The 23161-nt window shown below is 35.5% G+C and overlaps 1 protein-coding gene across 3 annotated transcripts in view; it reads right to left on the bottom strand.

The window, feature by feature from the left end:
* Nucleotides 1-23161, bottom strand: part of LOC149797423 (sister chromatid cohesion protein PDS5 homolog A-like) — a 134609-nt gene that overhangs the window by 38856 nt on the left and 72592 nt on the right. For all 3 annotated transcript variants that reach the window (XM_089962212.1, XM_089962211.1, XM_089962213.1), the window contains exons 21-28: nt 20107-20262; nt 19504-19572; nt 15987-16123; nt 9810-9933; nt 8780-8984; nt 6607-6721; nt 3796-3928; nt 884-1006 (exon numbers count right to left, since the gene is read on the bottom strand). In XM_089962212.1, the coding sequence (XP_089818338.1) occupies nt 884-1006; nt 3796-3928; nt 6607-6721; nt 8780-8984; nt 9810-9933; nt 15987-16123; nt 19504-19572; nt 20107-20262 (1062 nt within the window). The remainder of the gene's footprint in view (nt 1-883; nt 1007-3795; nt 3929-6606; nt 6722-8779; nt 8985-9809; nt 9934-15986; nt 16124-19503; nt 19573-20106; nt 20263-23161) is intronic.

The raw sequence follows: 23161 nt of genomic DNA, 5'->3' as shown, positions 1-23161 counted from the left end.
TCATAACAGTTCATACTGATTGAATTATCAAATGAAATAAATGTGATTTTGTATGATATCAGGAGAGAGTGTGGCTACATATACGCTGGTAATGTGTTAGATACTCTACTTCCTGTGATGACTTCACATAGGCAAGTGTCAAAAATCAACAAAGAAGGATTAATACTTGACATAAATGAAGCAATAATCACAAATGTCAACTATATACTGGCCCATGACAGGATGGATAAATATAAAAAGTTACATATGGTGCAGTTTTCTGCCTAAGCATGCAAAAACAATTTTCTACAATGTCATAGTACAAATGTGAGGAATAGCAATTGTTAGATTAAATTTTCTTTACTTAACTCCCTCCTCCTCTGACTTACTCTCATTACATATCCTATTAACAAAACTAAATTTCTTTGATAACACTTGCCCAATTATAATATGGGCACACCCTCCCAATAGTCACACCTCTGGAAGAGCATGCACATCTGTACCAGAAATAACAGAGGACCAATGGAATTGGTGCCAATCCCTCAAGCCAATGAGATAAAACTCTTTAAATTCCACCTCAGCAAGCAGACATTTTCGCACTTCTCTTGCTGTTGGAATGGGAGATTTATATTTGTGAGGCAGTAGATACATATGTATTACAATTAGGTAATTTATTTCAAAAAAGAAATAGTAATATAATATCCAAGTTCCAGACCAATACAGCACCCGATGACCTTCAAATCTTTAACACACAGAATCTTGCTCTGTACTGCCATTCACTGATGAAACAAAATGTGTTGGTATGAATGGTCTCTGTCAAATTCTTGAGAAGTTATGCTGCCTATATTCTAAAAACAAGAAAAAATAATACTACACTTCTTGCTACATCTATTGTTATAATTACCTTATCAGGCTGTGTAAAGAGTCGCATTGGTAGAATAGGATCCAGGTTGCTTTCTTTCAGGACAACATTGGTAATGTTAGTCTGGAGAAGACCCAGTGCCACATCACACACGGCATATAATTTCTATTTTAAAAAAAGACAACTCATATGTGAACAAAGCTAAACAAAGAGAACACAATTTTTATTTCACTGCATAAAAAGCCATGATTTTCAGTGGCACTGCCACTCCTGGATATTTATTATATGTGGGATTGCAAGCAATATTTGTCTGATAGGGATCTACTTTGGGCAAGCCAATTTGTATTCAATACTGTACTAAGACCTGAACTACTTACGAATATTCCTCAAGTTATGAGGTGTTAAGATACCATATTTGTTTCCCAACTCTTCTGAAATGTAATCTGAATCAACTTCCCATTTCATAAATGGCCATAAGCATGTGTTTTATTGACAGACCTAAAGTCAGTAACAAACATGGCTCATTAAAACCACGCATCCTGATCAAGTAAAAACTAGCTGGGCTGAATATATCTTTAATATTTACTTGTTACTGTAGATGCTGATTCACATCATCAGAAATAAATCAGAGTGCATTTTCTACCCTTAGCAAGCGCTGAAGTTCAATATTGCTTAACGTTTTGCATGGGTTGGTTATAAATAATCTATGCCTAACCTGTTTACTTCTTGTCAGTCTAGAACATGTTGCACAGGAAACCACTTCATTTTTTTTTAAATATTCATTATAAAACTGGTAAATATTGTGAACAAAGAATGTAGCTGTTACATACTTATTCCTTGACTTTTTAATGAATTTTGCAATAACAGCAACTCAGTTGGAGTTTCTGTCATGAATGGGACAAAAAATAGAGAGCCTTGCTGAATGAAATACAAAGCCCCTCCAAAGCATTAGTTACCAAGAACTCATTATGAAGGAATACACTGATCTTAGAATTCTAAAACTGAAGGAGCCTGGCACCCAATGGAGAGTTGCCAGGATGTAGTAAAGGAGGCAAGTCTTTATTTAGCATTGGGAGGCCTAGGAGGAAAAAGTGTGCTTTCACTCACACTCACAGACTGTCTGCAAGAAGTAGAATGAAACAATATCCTATTGCTCACTTGACCTCTGTTGTTTTGCTAGTACAACCTCTATCATTTCTCAGATTGCTATCATCCTGTCTTTGAGGCTGATCCTGATGATGGCAAACTGAAAATTAATTTTGTATCAACAATTTAAGGGACAACTCCTGCGATGCCCATTTTCTGATTTCCTAGATACGACCCCCAAACAAGAGTGGGGATATGAAGGTGACGGTGCAAAGTAACTGTTGTGTGGTTTCAGAAATGCAGAGCACAGTAAAATGACCCTTCCTATTATATCCAAGTTACTGGAGGCTGTCATAGCAAGATGGGCAGCCTTATTAATAACTTTGGAGCTGAAACGAAATGACTCCCAAGTGTAACCATTCCTAGTCTTCTCTGCTCAAATTGTACCTGGTCAGAGAGGTCAAATCCATAAGAGGAACTAGAAACAACATTCCTTACAAGCTTGGAAGTAACAATTAAAACTGTTCTTCCATCCTGCAATACTTTGAAGGAAGACATGATGACAGCAGTGAAATGTTTACAAGGGCTAGGCAAGTCTGTATCATAAGTGTTAGTGCAACCTGTACCAATATGTAGAAAAGGTGGCGCAAAGTTGACTTGCTGGAAAAAGGATTTGTTATTAGCTGGACTGCAGATCTTGTGAGACAGGTGGGCTGTGATTTCCGTAATCTTCACAGGTTGGGGTAAAACTCTAAGGATGGATGTATATTATGTTTGTCCTGATCAACTGATGCCTTGACCTTGAATGCTGTGCTCGTAACCAACAGTAGCAGACATTTTATATAACTTAAAATTTGAAATATTTTCCCTCCGACTACCTTAAACTAAATTCAGTCCTTTCCATGGCAGGACCAGACTTGTCAAGTAATACTTAAATCGGAATGGTTGTTGACCTGTGTCTTTGTCCTCCTATGTGCATGTCCTTGGGTATATTGTAACTTAAGGCAAAGACACCAATGTACTGTTGGCATGGAACGCTGTACTTCTCCCTAACAGAAGGCTACAAATGATTTTTCTGAAACATCTTGGACTGATTGTACAGTAAAGTGATAACTGCACAATATATTCAGGGCTGTTCCATATAAACAAGCATGGTACCCAAGGGAGGCAGTTTTTAAACATACAAACCAGGGCACTCAGATTACTCTGATAGTTCATATGAAAATGATACTAAATTCTAAACTTCATCTATGGGTTATAACTCCACATTAAAAGTGCCTTACATGGGTCCATACTTTTTTTTAACTGTAATAGCCCTAAGCACAGGACAACAATACTTCCACCTTAATTGTATTATAGTGTTATAACCTGAAAGGATTGGAAGGAGGAATTTAATAGATTAAAAAAAAAAAAAACACCTCTTGGGTCTAGATTAGACAAAGTTGTACATACAGTACTAAGACATGACAAAATTATTATTCATGTTGTTGTTGTTGTTGTTGTGGGGTTTAACGCCATTTTTCAGTACATGATAGGCTATTCATGGCGGCCAGTATTAATGGTAAAGGAAGAACCCGGGAAAATCCTAGGAAGAACCACCGACCCACGAGAAGCTACTGGCAAGCTTTCTCAAATACCCACATTGGCCAAATCCTAGACTCAAACCCAGACAGACAGAGGTGAGATGGCACTGATCCGTAACGGAGAGCGCTTTACACCACTCGAGGCCCCAATATTATTCAAGAAACAAATGACAAAGCTGCAAGATGGATTAAAAAAAAGACTAAACAGGCATTAAGATAAACAGCTGAGGATCCTACTGCATTTAAAACTGTTTACTTAAAAAAGTTAAAATTGAAAATCTTCACCTTGTTCATGTCTTCATCATCAGGTCCCTGAGCATCTTTTGCCTGTTTAATATTTTCAATGAGTCTTCGGAAAAACTGATAGTTGTAATCCTCACTTCTACTCACTAAAGGCTCCATCATAAACCACAGACAGCTGTAAAAGAAGAGGAGGCAAGACTGAGTAAATTAGATTTAGTTTAACAACCATTTATGTCAAGCTGAAGAAACCAGAGGTGTAAACAGTTGGGGATATTTGATTAAAACATACACAGGACCCAGGGATGGTAGTTTTTAAAAAATATATGCCTGGATAGTTTGGTTTGAAATTGCATGTCCCCCATTGTTTATTCAATAAAATTGCCTCTATAGGTGGTTGAAATATCTGGTTTTGAAGGTCTGCCTAAAACTGTAAGCTAAACATAATAAATAAAGCCTTCCACTTTACAAATCTCAGATCAATAAAAAACATGACCATTGGCAATTTCGGTCCATCCAAATAAATAATGTAAATAATGGACTAATTTACTTGTTATTGAACATAGACGTTTTTATGATTCACCAGCTATTTTGTACATGTTGACACTTACTGGCTTATTGCTTTTTTCATGATAACATGTATTTATACAAATGTCTGTGTACAATTTCATACAAGATGAAATAAATTTTTCTCAGAATAATCTTACCAGTATATATCGTGTACATAAAACTTATGAGAAAAAAACAACGATGACTCTGAATATTTTCTAGGTTGTAATGTTGTAACAATCTCAATTTCCTGTTATATGGCATAATGATTCTTTATATGTATGTATGTATGTATGTATGTATACAACTTTGTAGAAGGTTGTACTACAACCCTACCCCCAAGCTACTGGTGGGTGATTTTAACAGTAAACAAATTCTATTGGTGGGGCCTTAAAGGCCTTAATAACATCTTGGGGTGGCTACCCAAATTCAAAACTGCCTTAACCCAGTCACAAGTATATTTTAATGAAACAGCCCTCATGAAAAGAGTCATGTCAGAACAAGCACTTTAAGGGTGAATGGCTGAAAAAAAGTTGTATACTGTACAGAGTATATTTTCATATGTGCCACTTTGAACTAACTTGCAGGAGCTCTGGCATATCACTGGTCTTCAAGTGTGCGAATTTTGTAAAAGATTTGCATGATTTATGCCTTGGCAGCATCTCTGCCTATGTCAAGGTTAGGCATAAAAGTGGTAATGGAACAATGCAGCACCATATCTGCAGTTTGCGATTCATGTTGGCAAAACAGAGATCAATGGGATATCAAGTTGGAGCAAAAGTTACCACAAGATGACAAAAGTGACAGTCATTGTAGCAGCCAAGCTGATTGTATGAATGGCACCATTTTCATTTTGGACAAACTAGGAAGTCTACTGGTGATATCCACATGTTGATATAGCCATCCATTTGTGAGGAGTTAATGATTTTTCAATACTGATGGTAATTTATTTTCATTAAAAACATAACTGACACCATAAAAACTCTTCTGATCAAACCCCCACGTTGAAATTACTTTATTTAAAAGCAGTAGTGAAAATAAGATTTTCAGGATGACCAGATACTGGATGCCAGATCAGCCACCACTTTAATTTAGAATCAACAGAACATTATAAGAAATCTTTGAGTAAAAACCTCATGCTGAGCATTTTACTCAGGACAAGTATTGGTAACAAGATTTTCAAGATGGCCACTGTGGCAATCATATTTGAGCTCACAATGGCATTGTTTTCATTGATGACCAACCAGACATCAAAGAAGTAGTTTGGTCAAAACACCATGTCAGTATGACTTTCCGTCCAGGAGGAGTAGCAATGACATCATAAGTAGTATTTCGGTGAAAACTTTGTACAATCAGGACTGGCAATAGCATGATGTTCAACTGTACATCATAAGAAGTCTTTTGGTGAAAACTCATTTGACTCTGTGTTCAGGTGAAGCTGTGACAACTAGAATTTAAGATGGCTGCTGTGGCAGCCATATTGATTGTCAGATCAACACATTTTTTTATTTAGGTCAGCTACACATCATAGGAAGTCTTTAGTGAAAACCCCAAGCTGATATGAATATCCATGTTGGAGAAGTAGCAATAGTAAGATTTTTAATATGGCCACTATGGCTGCCATAATGGACATCAGACAAGTACCTTTATTTATTTAGGACGAATTAGACATAATAAGTCTTTAGCAAAAACCCCATTTTGATAAGACAACCCACTGATGAGGTGTAGATGTAAAATGATTTTTAAGATGGAAACCATACTGGATATATGTTCAACACCATTTTCATTTAGCATTTTTGTGAAAACTCATGTTGATATGACTTTCTCTTTTGGAGGATCAATAATAACAAGATTTTCAAGATGACTGCCATGATGGCCATACTGAATATCAGACTGACACCATTTCAATTTAGGACCTATAAGACACTGTAATAAGTCTTTTGGTGAAAGCACAAAGTTGATATTACCAGCCATCTAAAAGAAGTAGCAATAACAAGATTTTCAAGATGGCCATTGTGGCAGACATACTGGAGGTCTAATTGGCACAGTTTTCAGTTAGTATGAATTAGGCATCAGTAGAAGTCACTATGTCCAAAACCTCAATCTGATATGACCACCCATAGAGTAGTGATAACAAAGATTTTCAACATGCCAGTCATATTGGATATCTGAGTGTTTCCATTTTCAATTGAAACTAGAACATGGGATTAATGTGTAGCAATAAAAAGCTTGTGCTAATAGATGAAAGATGAGGGTCAAAAGACCACCCCATAAGCTCTTCTGACCAGTAGAGCTAACAATGCTTACTCCTTGATATTTCCTAGGGCTTCTATGTGATCATACGTCTTAAGGTCTGGGTCATGGGCCAGAAGATGAATGGTGTAAGGCATAACGTAGTCAGGCAAGTACAAAAAGATCTTGTCTGAAACGAAAACAAGAACATATGTAAATTAAAAACATATAAAGGTTATTACGTTTAAATGTAGACATCTAAAAAAAATATAGTTATTTAAGTAAATGGCAAAAAAGAACACCACTATAACTGTGAATTTTGAACTTCTAATCAATGAACTGATGGAGGTGTCTACTCATTTAGCTATATGCGAGTCATACAGGTAATCAGAAATTATTTGCATTGGTTACTGGTGAATAATGAACACTGTCAACAGCAGAACTATAAAATACAGAGAATCAGTTTTATTACTGGATTCCAACTTCAGGGAGACTTCTTGATCCCACAAGAATTGGGCAATGTGATAGCAAGATAATGCAAAGCGAGTGAAAAGAAATCATTAATCTGAATGTTCAAAATGGTCATTTAAAACAGCCATTTTATTAAACCTTTGAGCCAATATATAAAACAAAAGAAATACTCATTAAATTCATAATAAATAAATTAAAATTTGTCTTAGTCTCATTACTCAGTTTATGCCACAGATGGTAACCTAAAACAATAGGTTCCTACATGAACAGGTTAAAGTTTTTTCTTGTATATGCCCTCTCTTCTTACTATTTACAGGATCAAATATGAAATAAATTTGTTTACATTTACTAGCAGTAGTCCATAAACCTCCAAAGTAACAACATGCTTGTTACTGGGCTACAAAATATGAAGAACATGTGGAATTTGAGGGACATTTTTCAAACAAAAGTAAATACAGATATGACACAAAGATTTGAGCCAACTTGTCTTGACTGCTAATTGAATACCAGTACCCAATAAAGCTCTAAACATAATATGATAGATCTAACATGATCCCACACACATTTTATGGCTGCTATGAAAAGTACTAAAGGTTTTCAGTTTTAACATGAACTGCTAAGTTGGTATCAATTCAATGCAATGAAAATGACAGACCCCAAAATTAAGGATCTGGGCAAGAAAATATTTTCAACACATTTTCATACAAAGTTTTAATCAGTCAAATTAGTAGAGGATAATTGAAAAAGGTAACAGTCCTTTGCAATATTATCTATAAACTGACAGCATTAATATTTAATCAAACCATTTTAGTGAAGAAATAAAAATCTTAAAATATTTTCACTGGCAAACAAAAGTCTTAATTCTTGAACATTTTATTAAGTAAGAGACAGCCAACATCATGATGTACTAATTTAAGTACTGTCGAACCATATTTGTATTTTTGTGCAATTTCTTCCAAAGAGTTCCTCTGAGTGTAATATTCTAACAATGTAACAGTCCTGTTTATACTGTTTTCTAAGTATAAATTTTGAAGAATTATTAGGTCAACAGTGACCAATGCATGGAATTAAATACCTCTAAACGTGTAAACACCATCAAGCAAAGAAATGTAGCCTCCAAGGAAAAAAAAAAGAGTCTCTTGAGGGGACTGACACTATACAGTCAAACAATAATTTCCAAATTTTCAAGACCACTTCGTCCTTTTAACTGCTAAGTGTTGAAAACATCACTGTTACTTTTCAAAGATTTGAAGAATCAGCTGCTGTGGTGGTCATAATGGAGGTCACACTGGCATTTCTATTTAAGAGTAACCATAACAAGATTTTCAAGATGTTGAAATGACAACCATCTAGACAGTCAGATCAGCACTATTTTCATTTACAACCAACCAGACATCATGAGAAGTGTTTCAGCGAAAACCTCCTGTGGGTATGTCCATCCATTCAAAAGTAGTGGTAAGATTTTCAGGATGGCCACTCTGGTGGCTATACTGGATTTTCATTTAGAACGAACCAGACTTAGTATGAAGTCTTTCAGTAAAAACCTCATGTTGATACAACCATCCATTCAGGAGGGGTTGCGATAACAACATTATCGAAATATTGGATGTTCAAGCAGCATCATTTTGATTCTCCAATTTAGGAGCAGTAACGATAACAAACTTGTTCTAACAGATGGATGGACAACAGACAACAGACCATCCAATAAGCTTTCCTGGTCTAAGATCAGTAGAGATAAAAAGTTGGCATGTAATAAGTCATTTGAATTGTAACATACTTCCAATGGAGGGATTCTGTTTGAGATATTCTCGTCTCTTGTTGATATTCTGTTGGAGAAACTGTTTGATCTGATTACGTCGCTCCCTCATGGGATCATTGGCTGCTAACGCAAAGATTGCCATGAAGTCGAGGGGAAGCTTCATGCACATCAGGCCCTTGTGTAGCTTCAAAGCAAACTTTAATCTCACATGGTAACAACCATCCTGAAACATACAGAATTACTGTCACTTTCTTTTATATGTAGCTTTTTTTCCCTATGTTACAACAACTTTTATGTATCATAGTAAAATCTTCTCTTGGTTCATAAATTTCTATATTACAAAATAAAATAAAATGACATGTACTAACACAAAGAATCACACACAGCAATCTTTACTTGTCAGAAAGTTTTTAATAAATTTAGTAACCACATCAGCAATACCAGCTGTGATATCTGAGATAACCTTTTCAAAAAAAAAGTATTACCATAAAGTGAATGATTAATCCAGCAATATAATAATATATATCTATCGTTGACCTTAAATGTGTTGTTGTATATGGTGTAGAAATAGTCACTGTGCTGATGCAACTTTTCTTCTTTCAAATACAGTGACCCTGACTTTTAAAGTACCAAACTGAGAGGATTCTTCACTAACCCAAGTGCAAATCATCCACAACTGTAACTGTAGATGGCAGAAAACTTGAATTATTATGAGAACAAAATTGGTAACTGACTGATGGATATTGACACATCATAGCATAATATGCCCCACCTTATGGCAGGTGTATACAAAAATCAACGCTATACATTGTGTATCATGAACACCTTATGGCAGGCATATACAAACATCAAGACTTTACACTGTGTATCATGAACACCTTATGGCAGGCATATATAAACATCAAAACTATACACTGTGTATGATGAACACCTTGTGGCAGGTGTATACAAACATCAACACTATACACTGTGCATCATGAACACCTTATGGCAGGCATATACAAACATCAACACGATACACTGTGTATCATGAATACACTACACTTACATTTATAAGTAAAGCAAGGGCCTGAAACTGTTCTCTAGAAATGAGATCAGCAAAAACCAATTCCTCTGCCAACTTCAACATACAACAGCCAGCCTGGAGCCGCAACCGTGCTAATTCAGGTTTGCTGAAATGAGAAGTACAAACCACTGTAAAAGTGTCAAATTAACAAAAATCCCAAATGTATCAGGCTTGAAAATCAATTTGTTGACTTAAGACACTTGACAACCAGCTGAGGATATGTCAGGGCTTGAAAAATTAACTTATCTTACCACTGGAGTTAATATCCCTATTCACTCTTTCACTTTATGGAAAGCTACACGTTGTGTTATAATGTGGCTTGACATACTGAAAACCACTACAATGCATCTCAAGACTGATGATATGAAGAATAACTGATGCAATAAAACTTCTTATACATCTCAAACTGCTACTTGCCTTTTTGTTATTTAGCAGTTTCATTTCAGGAGTCACGATTAACCCCCATGGATACTGATGAACGGGACTAATGAAATATTTAGCACAAAAGTCTTTTATTATACTTTATGCTTGAACTAATCAGTTATCTACTCATCTTTCTTAGTTAGACAAAAGAAAATGTGAACATATCTGGTAGGCCAACCATCAGTTTTTTCATTGTCGATCCTAGCACAAAGACCCTGGTAAAATTTCAAACAAAACAATTTTTAAAGAAAAAAAATCCTGAAATTGATTTGAGCATCTGAATGAACTGGTTTAGCCCAGTACTTGAAGTGCTTAGTACATTGTATATGCTAATCATTATAAAATAAATAAATATATATATATATATATATATATATATATATATATATATATATGTATGCATGTGTAAAAATTTAAAACCAGTGCAATAGGAAAAACACATTTTTTTGGTGTGCCTTATCACCTCATTTCTGTGATAAAATAGCACTTGGGGTGTTGAGTCAGAATGCAATGCCTATTGCAAAGTTGGAATCTGCCGACACAGCACGGTGTCAGCATAGGGTAGCCACTTATTAGTGGTAATAGCAAACTTAAACGATACTACATTTGAGCCATACCTGAATCAGATCAATAGGATTTATTTTCTTTAAAAAATAGGAGTTTATCATTTGCTACATGTTTAATCCAATGACAGACTCGAACAAATTTGTTGCCTCAAGAAAATAAACACTATAGTGCAAAATTAAACATAGCAGTAGTATGAATGCATATTAAGTATGATGAGGTGAAACTGCACTGCATGCAACTTCTGAATTACCTTTTGACAATACAATGTCTTCTGCGCAAAAAATAAACAGTCTATTATTAACATATAAAATTCACGGTGTTCTGATAGGCAAATATTTGACACCTAACTTAGTGTTTATTGAAGTACTTATACCAGTTCCTGATCACAGTGAATGATCAACTTGGTACAACTTACTTCATTATACTTAATATGCATTCATGCTACTGCTAGGTTTAATTATTGGAAATAATTTAACGCATGGTAGTGCTTAAATAAATATATAATTCATTCAAGGTGGGGGTTGAGATTAAATATATTTTATGACTTGTATATGAAAATAAGAAGTGCCTTCTAAACCCCATAACATTATTTGTGGAAAAACCCTGACTTTATTTGTTGCTCTGTATTTTTAAAGTAGAATATTGCCAGGAATAAAAATAAGACAGTGTGCAACTGCAATTCAGTTTCTTTACGCATAATTCAGCTCCAACTCCAAAGTGAATATGATAACAACAGCAACAAAATACCAATGTCACAATGATGCCCATAAACTTGCTCTAAAATTGAAATTTGGAAGATAGCTTTGTCCATATCTACACAATCTGTCAAATATTCTTCATTGAACCAGCCTACACTCATATTTGATTTGGAGCTATAAGTTGCCGATCTAAGCACATCTACAATTTCCAAAATACCAGTCCATGTTCAGTGGGGGTATTTTTAATACGAAAAAGACATCTCTAAACACACTAACTGCAGAATAGTTAGATTTGTATATTGAGTGAAATATTAACACAAAAAAAATCTCCAAATTTATCATAATTAATTTAAATATGGGTGCAGAAAATAGACCTTACTGAATAAAACTCTTGAACAGCTATTACTACAATTCCTAACACGTTAATTGGCGAGTGTACACATGATTAGTTTACCCTGGAATCATGTCTATGCCCGGTACTCGCCATTTGCGTTAATAGTCACATGACATCACAATTCTCACACGACATCAGAAGTCCAATAGTCACATGATATCAACAACAAACTTCTTTTTAATGTCGCTGTACAAAATTTCAATTATTTTAAATGAAAGTCTGATACCTTTTGTAAAAAACTGAAAGAACATATAATTCTCAAAATATTTATTTCAAGAACTACAAGAAACTTGGCCAGTCTGATTCATCAAGCAGAGTAGTCTGGTTCCCTGCTTCGTATGCTTCCTGCGTGACAGAGCACGTCTACGTAGTAGTCACATGATACAACAAAACTCTGTAAGTTGGTCTCGGAAAAAATTAAAGAATTTTATGCTCTTTCGTATTTTTATTTTCATTACAACCATTATATGACTTTCATGTAATATTTTTTCTACAATATTTGAAAATGACAGTTGTAAGATTATGTGTGCTTGTGCGACTAGCAATCGAATAGTAACAGCTCAAATATCATCAACGCATTAGTTTTATCATCTTTCAGCAGATTAAAGACATATCAATTTCATGCAGGTATAACTCGATTGAACAATGTTTAAGTTTGCTAGCCCATCCGTAAAGCGGTTATATATGCTTTAATGCCACCACGTTGGCCTCTTGTGATTCTAGACTGGTTTTCATACCTTCCCTATAAAAAAGCTGTAAAACAAAAGTCTACCAGATGAATCTAATCCACTGAGCATTTGGATTGTCTCAACAAATATATTTATGGCAAGCACCCAAATGATCCATACTGCAACCTCCTAATCTGGTTAGAACTCGATAAATTTAACTCTTGATCAGATCAATTATGACTCAACTGCATAACTGTTTTGGGCATCAAGCTGTGGAGGAAAATTCCTGGGTTTTCCCCAACTTTCGTCAATATTTGCAAAATTTAAGGACTTTTCTCCCGACTTCCTGGTAGCGTGGGAACCCTGTGAGAATCCACGATCCTGTGGTCTGAAGCATCAATATGCTACTTATGCTTTGTTTTAGAAAAATGTATTACACCAAATTCATCTGGGGATGGTTTTGGAGGGTGTGCACATATTATAACAGAATAGGTATTATCCAAGAAACACCAAACACTGTACACCAAAAATTTGGTTTCTTTTTAAATACATTACCCAATCATAATGGGGGCGCTCACTAGATAATATGTACTTTTGAGAGAGTGACGTATGTAAGGTGAAGTAGTTCACATTTAAAACATGCACAGTGGAGAGAATGTTGGCATACCTCTATGCTACATTAATGTAATGTGGATGATATTTCTTTGGATATTGTACTTTTGGAAATTTTACATGATTTAAGCAAACTGCTAACTAAAATGACTGCTCCCTTGTGTTAAAAAATCAGTCTGAATTAGTCTAAAGTACACTATACATAGCAGCTATTAAAATAGGGAAAATGAATTTTGCCAGACTAGACCATACCAGCTTCTGAAAGTGCAATGAATGAATTACCAAATATATAAAATGTAAAAAAAGTTATCGGCTCTTTTTTATACAATTTACCTCTGAAGTTCAGGAAGTGAAAATGACCAAGTAGAGCTAGCACTTTTTTGAAAGGTGCACATCTGAAGTAAGGCCAAGCTGTATACTCTATAACCCATAGTGCACCCATCAATCATACACCAAAATAAAGGGAATTAAAGGTTCTTTGCATTATACCTAAGATATACAAGGTCTTTTTTAAATAGCCAGTATAACCAGTGAGGAAAGCCGGGGAAATTCTTTTTCTTTAAAATCCTAACCCTATGCAAAATAAGAAACTGTAGAGCGCCACCAATACATTAGAAAAGGTAAGACGCAGCAGGAGTTACATCCCATTACCCTGGCTTTAACTCCAGTATCCTAACATATTAAGCAGATTTAAGTCTTTCTGAGATATAAGCTAGGTGTGGCACCTGGTCAATGAAAGGCCACAGCTTGAGAAAAGTTTCCATTCCCACAAATCCAGCAAAAGTAGAGTAACCCTGATGTTATGATGTTGCTGAACAACTGGGTACATAACTTGTTGTGCTTCTAATATAGGTCTCAGCATGTCAAAATGATCCCTTTAGGATGAAAGGTCTTTGAGATAAAAACTGGTCAGTCTCCTCTGATCTACGTCACACACCCTGAATGATGCTGGATAGTGAACCGCTGAATGCTTTGGAGGTGGCTAATTTCATTGTGAGCTAATATGCTCAAGAAAGTCCTCTGATCTTGGGTTAATTCCATGTAGGCTGATGCGGAAAATTCCCCTGTAAGCTGATAAGAATAAAAAAAGACATCTAATCCTAGGTTAATACCTGCAGGCCCTGATGTAGCAAATTCCCTAACCTTGTGAGCTGATACGCATCAGAAAAATCATTCAATTTTGAGCTAATTCCATGTAGGCTGAGGATATAACCTAAAAGATCCATGATGACAAAGCCAGAGTGAAAATATCATTCCTTCCTTCTACGAATGATAAAAACAAGCCATATCTCCCTCTTCTGACTGGTCCAGTCCACTTCATGTACCACTTCAAGATGGTCCCCTCTGGATGTACTTCAGAGGAAAGGTCTAAGGAAAAAGGTGGTTTCGTGACAAGGAACTCGTGAGTGGGGATCTGTTCTTGGTAATTAAAGCAGGGGCCTTCACAAGCAAAACTAAACCATCTAGGTAGAACTAGAGATAAGTTTTTGGGTTTATCAATAAACTGTCTCACTTATTCTGCCTGCTGTAGCTGTGGTGAACAGATAGCAGGTCTTGAACAAAAGGTAAAAGGAAGTCAGACAGTGGTTTAAAGTATGTCTTGTTCAGTTATGCCAGAACCCATGGTTGATTCCATTTTTCAGAAATGAGACAAGGCCTTCAGCCGCGGAAAGTAAAAACTGTCCTGAAGATTGGACAAGTCTTTATTCTGGTCTATATGCTCCTTTCCATGATGGAATAATGTGTAATAAATTGTGGAACAGTAGCATTTTGTAAGCTACTGAATTCTGTCCACTTCTTCACAGAAGCTTGTCTGATGTGAGTCAAAATACCTGGGTTCAGATGCAAAACTTGTATTAATGGATTTTTTAGCTTGGGAGGGCTGAACTGTAAATTGGTGATGTATCCATATCATACTATGACCAGGTAATATATTTAGAGAAGAAAATTCAGGTCACAATTTCCATAACATTTTAAACTTATAGCACATTTTCAATTTAGATGCCGTCATGATAATTTTACCACATGTATAACTGACCATTCGATTCACAATGGCAGATTAAGACATATTGACTGATATTGATTGGTCAGCTTAAGTTAAAATGTGCACTTCTAAGTGTAAAGGCAGGCACCAACCTGAACAGTGCCAACTGGCTACATTAAATAGCAGCACTGGAGCTCATAGCAGGAAAAGTTATGCTGTGGAGAGTGATTATACTATACAGTCTACAAGACCCTCACCATATGATTTTGCTTGGCTAGATATAACAAAATAGTTAAGTTAATGAAATAAATTTTACCCATCATATTTCAATTGTCACAGAACCCCCCCCGAAGTTTGCAAGATTAACAGGCTCAGGAGTCCTTTGAGAGCTTTGCAGCCTTGAACTGAGATACCCTTATAATCTCACAAACTGCTGAACTCAGATACCCTTTTTATCTCACAAGCCGATTAACTCAGATAAACTTTTTATCTCACAAACTGCTGAACTCGGGTCCCCTTTTTATCTCACAAACTGATGTTTCTATGTGTCAAATGACACCTGATATGTATTATTTATTTCTTAGTTATTACATTCAGATCTACCTCAGACTGTAGCTTCTGGTGTTATGAAACATCTGTTCATTGATTAATTCTACTCTGCTTCAATGCCACTGTTGAGAAGTAAACTTACATGCCATCTAAGAGAGGAAATTCTTACAAACATTGTATATCGTGAACCTAATGAACAGACAATACATGTCAGTCTGGAATTTCATAACCTTTAAAATCGTCAGAAATGAAGTGTAAACTCACTTAATCTTTCCTTTCTCCATCAGATCCCCTTCATGAATGATGACAGTGTAAAGAAGCCTCAATGTTGATATCCCAGAGTTATTTACATTACTCTTCAGTCCCAGCAGCCATCTAACCAGCATCTTCATGGCTTGAATCTATTAAGCAAATTATTTTCAAGTGAGACTTCAGTTATGAAAAGAAAAATACACTGGGAACTAATGGGATATCTATCTCTTTGAGACAGAATTGCTTTACGTACATTTACTGACTACTCACATACTCTAATCCATAACAAAATTCTGACATTTATCAATAATATACATGCAAACTATATACTTTTGTATGTGTGTCTCACTGTAAGCAACCAAGATCTTCTCTGGACCATTCTGCCAAGTGTGAAGAGCATGGACCATTATCTGCCACTAGATTATTTGCTTGTTTGATTAGATTTTAACTCTGAAAAATCACAAGAAAGGTTAGAAGCTGGCACTGTTCACCACTAGGTCAGGATAATGCATGCATAAATATGGTAAGTTATGATTACAGTTTATTTAATACCAATCTCAGCCAAAGTCTAGTGTGGGATGTCGAGTCAAGATGCTAAATCCTCGACTCTTGGGGAAACAAAATACATTATAATAAGCAGATCATATCCAAATCTGTAAAGCCATTCAAAGAGCTTAAAAAAAAGCCAGGTTCTGACCAGGTAAAAACTGACTTTCCAGAGAAAGACTTTGCTACTTTCCCTTTGGCCGAGTATATGTAGCTTCAGAATAAACCTTTCAGGACAGAGCTGTGCACACAGTCTATCCTTAATGAGAACTTAAGTTCAACAGTGCTTAACATCTAGGATTAGTCACTTCACAATTATATTTGCCTCATTTTGCCTTCTTGCTGTAAGACCAGAATACATCACACTGTCGACTTTTTTAAAAAAAACACAAGTACTCGATAGAAACTTGATACAGCTGTGTGAAACCTAACAAGACCTTCTCAGTAAGGCAGTCAATTTCTTTCCCATAAGTTAGACCAGTTTTCAGTAAGGTGTAACAAAAAATCATGTATTGCTACTGTCAAGTTAGAAAACATTATTTTAAAAAGTTCAGAAGTGTGATTCAAGACCGATGCAACAACAGTAAACATCATATTCAACTTAAACATATGCAAAATTTACTTGGACCATACTGTATATATTGGGACATGATAAAATAATTTTTTTCCAGTCCCAGAACTTATGGTGAAACTTTTTTAACCTAGGTCATATGTCCCAAGACTTAAACAAAACGAATTTGTGTTGAATTTGTGTGCCCCCCCCAATGCAAATCACAATAGATAGATAAACAAAATGCTTATTTGATAATATAATGAGAGAAACTAATTTTGTATTATCATCATTTATTCCTCTATTTTTTTCATCCTAAGCATTAAAGAAAATAATATATCCATATGTGGAGTAGGAATCCATACTGTAGCGTATATCGCTTATGTCAGATAATACACAACACACTGTTTATTGACGTGAACATCGAGAAGCAAATTGTGATTGGTTGTTTTAAAAGGTTTAAATATGCTATCTGACTGAAAACTGGATCCAATAAAATTGCAAACAAGAGGGAAATAATCAACCAATTGCTTGAAGGCATTTGCCATTCATGCATGACACGGCGTTGGCTGCAAAATAGCCAAGACTGTATTATATCCATGTTAACTATATGACAGTATCTCACAAATAAAAATCATTATTTGAAAACACATTTGCTAACATGGGTTACAAAAGTATTATTAAAGCATTTTATTGCTGTGTATACTATTTATCCACAGACATCAATACCCGTTTGCATTACGACTACAGACGACAAGCGAATAAAAGCCCAGGTAGTGAATAAACACAACTGGCAGCAAGCAATGAACTCACTGTTTGAACTTACCAACATGATATCAAATTCAAAGGTTATCTTTTTTACAAAGCAAGCCAACCTCAGAAGCCGACTTTGGATTCTTTAATGTGTTCCAATAGTTTTTTTGTTTTTGTTTTTTGAACAGACAAAGTTGTCTGACAAAGGGAAGCTAAATTTGGTTCCACTTCACCAGTATACATAGGAATTGTGAAAACAGATCAAAATAGAACAATTTTTAAGGTGACACAATATAGTGCTTAGCATATGGACATCGATGACTGAGAATTGCCCAAAAGATTGGGAGAAATTAAAATCATTTGATGAATTCATGAAGGCCAGAGGAGAAATGATTTTGCAGTGAATATGATCATTAGCATGGATAAAATTCTTTGATCTCATACATGGATGGACTGTCGATAACACGGGGGTTAAAAGTTAAGAATTAGCATGACTGTTGCATATTTTTAAAAAAATCAAACTTTAGTCCTTGCACTTTCCACTAAAAGACATTTGTTGCCTCCAACAATAATGTTTTGTCGCATGTGAAAGCTAAACATTCATGCACTGAAAGCATGGATGAATCATGTAAAGGACATGGGTTGGGTTGATGAGATGATGTGGCTGTGGATTAAAGAGTTTTATCTCAAATTCACAGTTTTATATTTTTTAAATTAAAATTTAAGTTTGAGTCCATTTTTCGACATGTAAATTTCGAATGATTTAAAAGGTGTCCCACAACTTATGACTCACAATGAATCAACAGAGCTACATGAAACTAACAGTGCTCAGGGTGGAATTTGACAATGCTTGAACAGATGAAAATTCACAAAATTGTGAAACTTTCTGGATCTTAACTTTGCACATACAGTATTCAGAAATCAACTTTCTACATTAAAATGGTTCATACATTACTCAAAGATATCATTATAAACACGTAAACTATTAAGGAATTGATGGCTAGTTGTTAAACGGCAATTTCTCAAGTTATTGTTGTTGTTGTTTTAGGGTTTAGAGCCATTTTTCAGCACACGATAGGCTATACATGGCAGCCAGTATTTTTGGCGGAGGAAGAACCCGGGAAAACCCCAGAAAGAACCACCGACCCAAGAGAAGCTACTGACAAGCTTTCTCACATACCCACATTGGCCGAATCCGAGACTCGAACCCACACAGACAGAGGTGAGATGGCAGTGATCCGTAACGGACAGCGCTTTAGACCACTTGGCCACTCGGGGCTCCTTCTCGAGTTATAAACCTTGACTTGTATTATATATTTATTTATAGGACCATGTATTGGAAGGGTTTTAATTTTGTTGTATTCATACCTAACAATATCTGGATGACTTGGACTGATTTAATACCAAGACTGCATTGCATACTTGTGGAATTTTAATAACAGCATATGTAGTGTTGTGTTCTCTGCTAGAATACGGTGATGACAGGGACTAAGTGCTCTATGTTTGAGTACAATAATGACAGGGACCAAATATTCTAGGGGTACACTGATGTTGGACTAAGTGTTCTATGCTTGAATACAGTCATGACAGTGACAAGTTGCAACTCTTGCCCCTCAAGAATATTTTCAAAGTCCATCATTCAGCTAAAACTTGCAGGACAGTTGTGTAGGTCATACAAACCTTGGCTTGAGTTTCCTCGCTAACTTGATGGTCTGGACACCAGCTGTCTGTGGAAGGAGCACCAGATGTCTGCAGTACAGGAAAAATCCACTTTAAGTATTACCCATTACTTTTATTTTCATGTTACTTTCATTTATAAGCATACAAGTAAGTTTGCATTTATTTAGAACAAGGAAGTGCGCCAAAAACGATTTTGAGCTGGGACTAAGGTAAACAACACAAACTGCAAAAGACTCTTCTCATTACACAATTTAAAAAATTTAAAAAAGGCATGCAAAATGGCAGCATAAAGTTGCCACATTGAAAATATAACTAAATTTAAGTACTTACAACTTTCAGAGTTATTGCTAGCAGCAAAGAAAAGATACTTTTATGTTTAACAACACTGCTATAAGTAAAGCTTCAGATATCTGAATGGACCATTGTTTCATCTATTTCTGATGAAGAAAAGACCACCTTCAAAAGCTGATACAAATATAAAACCAGACATAAGTTTTAATTCTAAAAAGCTAATGCTATGTCTGACTTTTTGGGTATCAAACTACGTATACTTTCCACCAATTCATTTACATTAAAACTTTCTCATCATAAAATTCCCCTTACCCTGTCTTGCATAAGAAGGTCCTTGACAATGACTTTGGAGACAATCGCTTTAATCTCTGATGAGAACTGCTCTGGACAAAGCTGTGCAATATGACCCAGTGCCACTATAGAGGTGATGTAATTTGCAGAGTCTGGATTTATGTGGTTTTTCACATGCTGAAAATAATTTTTGAAAACCCAATGAATACAAATCAGTTCAAAAAGAATTATGGCTGTCACATATGTAAACCTGCATCTAAACTATATATCAATTAAGATGGAGATATGGAGCCCTCATTCAGAATCTGTATACCACTAACTAATCAAAATTTTGAAATATTTATAATAACTTCTCCAAATATTACTCTTAATTTAACGATTCTGAGTTTAAATCAACAAATTTTCATACAAAAATCTGTGTTTTTCTGAAAGAAATGTAATGTGAAAGAGAATATTCTAACAGCATTTATTGTCAGTTTGAATGTAGAACATTAGATAAACAAAATTATTTTTTGAATGAAAATATAAGCATTTGATTCCCTTAACAAGTGCCCAGGTTACACACTGCTTAATATTTAGCATGCATCAATCATTAATTGCTTTTACTTATTTTGCTTACTTCATACATGACAACCCCGCATGAGGTATTGGCGTAATTCTTGCCATTAAAAGTGGCAAAAAAGCATAATTTGGGCACAAAAAAGTGTAATCTATATTTTACATGCCGGAACTATAGTACACCACTCCCTCGATAACTCGCACACATCGGGGTCCAGAAACATCGACCGCACTATAAGTGAGGCGCGAGTTATTGAGGGACCTATAAAATAAGCCCAAAACCAATAAAGCGATTGACGACATAACGGAAAAATGGGGTGGGGTAGGCAGATTATACTGTTGAATACTCACTTTATAATCGTTCTGAGATTAAATGTTAATAAATATCTCTTCATAACGGTGTACTTTATTATTTTCTCATAGGACAACATTAATTTCAGGATAAATTACAGTATATTGAGGAGATCATCGAAAACATTATTCCACGTGGTTTCCGTTCGCTGAACATGTGTACCACTTCACACATTGTGTACTACATCACTAATTTTTATGTTGAATTGGATACATTCTAGTTTTATTGTTTGATCCAAATTTGACGTTTTTTTATATACAAAAGATCAACTCTTTTCGAGAAACAGTGTCGATCGAATGATAGATAGATAGATAAATAGATAGATTTGAATGCGATAGAAGTAAAATGGAAAAAAAAAAAAAAACAAGGGTTAATCAGTACTAACATATTTAATTGGTCTACAAATTTAAAACAACGTAAATTAGAACAAGTTAATACTTGCTGTTTGTGCCATGCTTGACAAATATCAATTCACTTTTTGAAAAAATCAGTTAATTTTTTGTGTGTGTGTTACTCCTTGGTTTCTCTGCCGCCGAGCAAATTCCCTCAGATTTCTCAACTGCATGAGCTTTACGTAGTCAACATTTTGGGTCTCCAGCCACCTTATGGCAATATCAAAATATCTGATTGCTTCCTGTGCAGAGGGGTGGGGGTACAACATCTGCGTCTGCATCACTTTCAACACTTGTGTTACTCCAGTTAGAATCGTCTTCTGCTGCAAATTTGTTCGCTATAGAAATAATTATAGTTTCATCTGACATGTATTCGGCTGTGGGGCAATCATTGTCAGCACAAATCCACTCCTCCATATCATCAAGAGAAACGCCCATCTCAGGACCATGAGTCTGTACGAATTTCTCCCAAACAGCCTCGGCATTAATGACATCAGTTTCACTGAAACATTCGAAGTCACTATCATCGTCGTTGTCTCTGTTACTGTTTTGCTTTACGTCAAAGGCAGCTCCAAGACCCTTAATCCAGCACCCGAGGTCTCTTGTAATCGATTTCTTTTTTTAAATGCAACAAACACTTCCTCAAGTTGTTGATCAAAACAAAGCCGGCATGTACATGTAATTAGGTTCTCACAGAAGTACTCACGGGTTTCGATGTGACGGTCGATTGACTCTTTTCATGTTTCCAACGAACAGAATATGTTGTGATTATAATGTTTACACTGAAATGGAATTAAAGGATTAGAACGTGACTTTCAAACAGGAAGACGTTTAATTGGCGTTTATTTCATTCTCTGTTGCCACCTGTTAACATTTACCAGAAGTTTTCATTGATCGCTATTTCACCAGACTGTTTATTTACAGTATAATGACAACTCATGGATGTCCTGGCTTTTAAAAAGCTGTCGCCAAAAAAATCGCCAACCTCAATATTTCGTCGCCAATTTTCAAAAAGTGTCGCCAGAACAAGTAGTGTACATTTTTTCAAGTGTTAATGTAGTCTATTAATGTAACAGGCAATGAAAATTACAAAAGATGGGTTAGTTAATACTCTAATTACAACAAGCATTAACAAAATGTTACAAAGTGTTACATGAAGATCCGTCGCGATTTTAGGGCTGCCCACTTGTTGAATGCAGTTTCAAAGTCTAATTTTTCACATCTGTACATGCTGGTTCTCATTAAATTCTCGAGAGATGAGATGCAGAGCTTATTTCTGATGTCAGTATTTATGAGGTTCATCTTACTGAATCCACATTCACAGTCTACAGTGCTGGCAGGTGACACCAGTAGTCTCTCAGCAGCCAACCCCCCCTTTTATGGCTAGCTTCACAAAGCTTGTAGTGAATTGCTTCCTAAATCCCAAGAATGATCACTGAATGCTGTATAAATTTTCTCGACAAGCAAAATAGGATCTCCATTCCCACAAATGAAACTTACATGAGTCAACACCTGGCAATATTGGACCGTATATATAAGCATAAATTCACACCCAATTTAGGGATTCTTTCACTCCTGTATTTTGAGAAATAAATAATTATTACTATTTAAGCAAAACTGTTTTTTTTGCTATTTTTTGTTGTGGAGTTTAAGTCTCTGCAGCTGTAACACGGATTGATGGCAAAAGGAAAAGATCAATGAGTAAAATGCTGCACTGGCGACAGATATAATTGTGATTGAGATTTTTTCCATTTGCTTTGTATTTATACGCAGT

The sequence above is a fragment of the Sinohyriopsis cumingii genome, chromosome 6 (assembly GCF_028554795.1).
Source record: "Sinohyriopsis cumingii isolate HCF-2022 chromosome 6, ASM2855479v2, whole genome shotgun sequence".
Classification (NCBI taxonomy): domain Eukaryota; kingdom Metazoa; phylum Mollusca; class Bivalvia; order Unionida; family Unionidae; genus Sinohyriopsis; species Sinohyriopsis cumingii.
Note: the sequence above shows the minus strand (reverse complement) of the source record. Positions and strands in the feature narration are given on the sequence as shown.